This window comes from Trypanosoma grayi, assembly GCF_000691245.1.
Source record: "Trypanosoma grayi strain ANR4 Tgr_1808_V1, whole genome shotgun sequence".
NCBI lineage: Eukaryota > Euglenozoa > Kinetoplastea > Trypanosomatida > Trypanosomatidae > Trypanosoma > Trypanosoma grayi.
In genome coordinates, this window is record NW_008827426.1 from 1 (window position 1) to 2,016 (window position 2,016).

The window sequence follows — 2,016 nt, forward strand, 5'->3', positions numbered from 1 at the left end:
TTCTTCTTCTTCGCCTCGTCCTCGTCCTTCACCTCCTCCACCTTCGGCTCCTCGCCCTCCTCCTTCTTGGCCGCCTCCTCCTCGTTGTCCTCGTCCTCATCTGTCACCTCCTTCTCCGTCGTCTTCTCCACAAGCAGCTCAATGTCGTACCCAATGAACTCTTTTTAAGGTTTTATCTGCGGTGCGTGTGTAAAGCAGACCGCGTTGCGGCCACTGAAGGGGTGGAAATGGGAAAGACCGGCATCTGCACAGCACCTCTGTCGTGTAGACACAATGATTGTACCTTTTTGTTTTGGATGTGTTGCAAAAGGATGGGTCCAGGCTGTTTTTTTTGTGTTATTCTTAGTGAGACAATTATTATTTTCGTGTTGCTTATATGGGCCGGGGTCTGGTATAAGTATTTTTTTTTTTGAATAGATGTAGTCAGTTTTTTTTTTTGTAGGGTGTTAAAAAAACATACTGATAGAGGTGTTATGAGCGGTGCAGTCTTGTCTTCATGATCTTTGTATCCAAAGGGTCAGCAAGTGCGTTTACTGTTTTAGCATAATATGATGGATCAACGGCCTTTTGTTTTAAAGGTTTCTGGCCAAAACATAGTCCATGGTTGGCTTACTACCAGATTGACTTTTAGGTGTAGCAGAAGAACTCATAGTTCACATTGATCAGATACACAGGATGATTGTAGTCTTCTTACTCCAGTAGTCGGTCGCATTCACCATACCGAAAAAAATCAGGATTTGCCAAACGCTGTCGAGTAAGCATCTTTGACTATTTGCATTGGCTTTGCGCCTTTGGAGAAACGTGGGTTGTCTCTGCGTCCACAGCGTCATTTTGCTTGCGTCGAAGTTGGGGATGAAATCTTTCTGGAGATGCAGAAGGCACCATTTCGATTTCAAGGGTTGCAACAACACCTTGCTCAAACACAGGAGTTACCCAACCAGAAGGATGTCGACATGAAGGCCATGTGTGGTAAGATTGCCTGTTCTCAAAATCAGCTTGCAAACTGGGATTGCTCGACACCAAGAGCCCTTAGGAAGAGGGGCTAGCCGTCTCAGCGCCCGAAGACCAGCGGAATGTGCCATCCTTCCACAAGATAGAATCGATGACTTTGCATGAAAAGGAACTGCACAAAACGTTTCACAAGAGATTCATCCACGAGGTGAATTCTGGGGCGTGTAGCAACCTTAAAAGAAGCTCTTGGGGGAGAATGGTCGGGTTGCAGGAAAATATCCGTGTATTAAATGGGAGCATGAAATACCCAAAAAATAAATTATCAGAGCAGATCCTCGCTGTAGTTCAATACCTATTTCCAATGCCGGCAACACCAGGTCTGGTGTATAAAGACAAACCAAAGCATTTTGCTTCCTGTATCTCCTACTATCGCAACCGCGAAAGCAGAGACAATTATTTATCATTGTGCAGGTGGCTTTACATACATCTCGTATCAGCACGGATTTCAAATTCAGGATGCCTGGGACACCAGTGACGAGCCCTTTAAAAGGAGTTGCCTTTTCATCCAGGAAGCTCTCAAGACCAAGAAGCAGAAGAAAACCCTTCCATCAACTCAGCCACGCTAGTACCGATGCGATTGGGTTGGGCGATGCAGCGCGACGTGCTGTGCGAATCCGTAGAAGGAAACATGTGAGTCGAAAGCGCGATTTTCGTCGAAGGAAGCAGTGGCTTTTGCGGGCATCAATTAGTTGGCCGTCGCGCATCAAGGAGGTCACGCATAGAGCTTCACACGCGCCACCGCACTACTTTTTCCAGCGCGGGGCGGCACGAGGTAACTGCTCCCGGGGCCGGCGGTGCGCATATCCACAATAGGCGCGGCTGGCTTTCTGCTGGTTGGCGGGGGAAAACGGGATATATGCTTCCGTTGCCCTCGAAATTGGCGAACGCAGTCGTCACCACCACCGCCCCAACCGTATATTTTGGCGCCGGAGAAAGGGCCGGCCACTTCGTAGTCCGCATTCTGGGCCCGCTCGGCATGGGGACCCCCCTGCCCCCCAAAGGGGC

At 48.8% G+C, this 2,016-nt stretch overlaps 1 protein-coding gene across 1 annotated transcript; it reads left to right on the top strand.

The window, feature by feature from the left end:
* Nucleotides 1-1,467: 1,467 nt before the first annotated feature.
* DQ04_18081000 (hypothetical protein) lies at nt 1,468-1,824 on the top strand (the record flags this gene model as incomplete). The annotated part of the gene is made up of 1 exon (XM_009317665.1): nt 1,468-1,824. One exon carries the CDS (start codon nt 1,468-1,470, stop codon nt 1,822-1,824), a length of 357 nt encoding a protein of 118 aa, XP_009315940.1.
* Nucleotides 1,825-2,016: the final 192 nt, after the last annotated feature.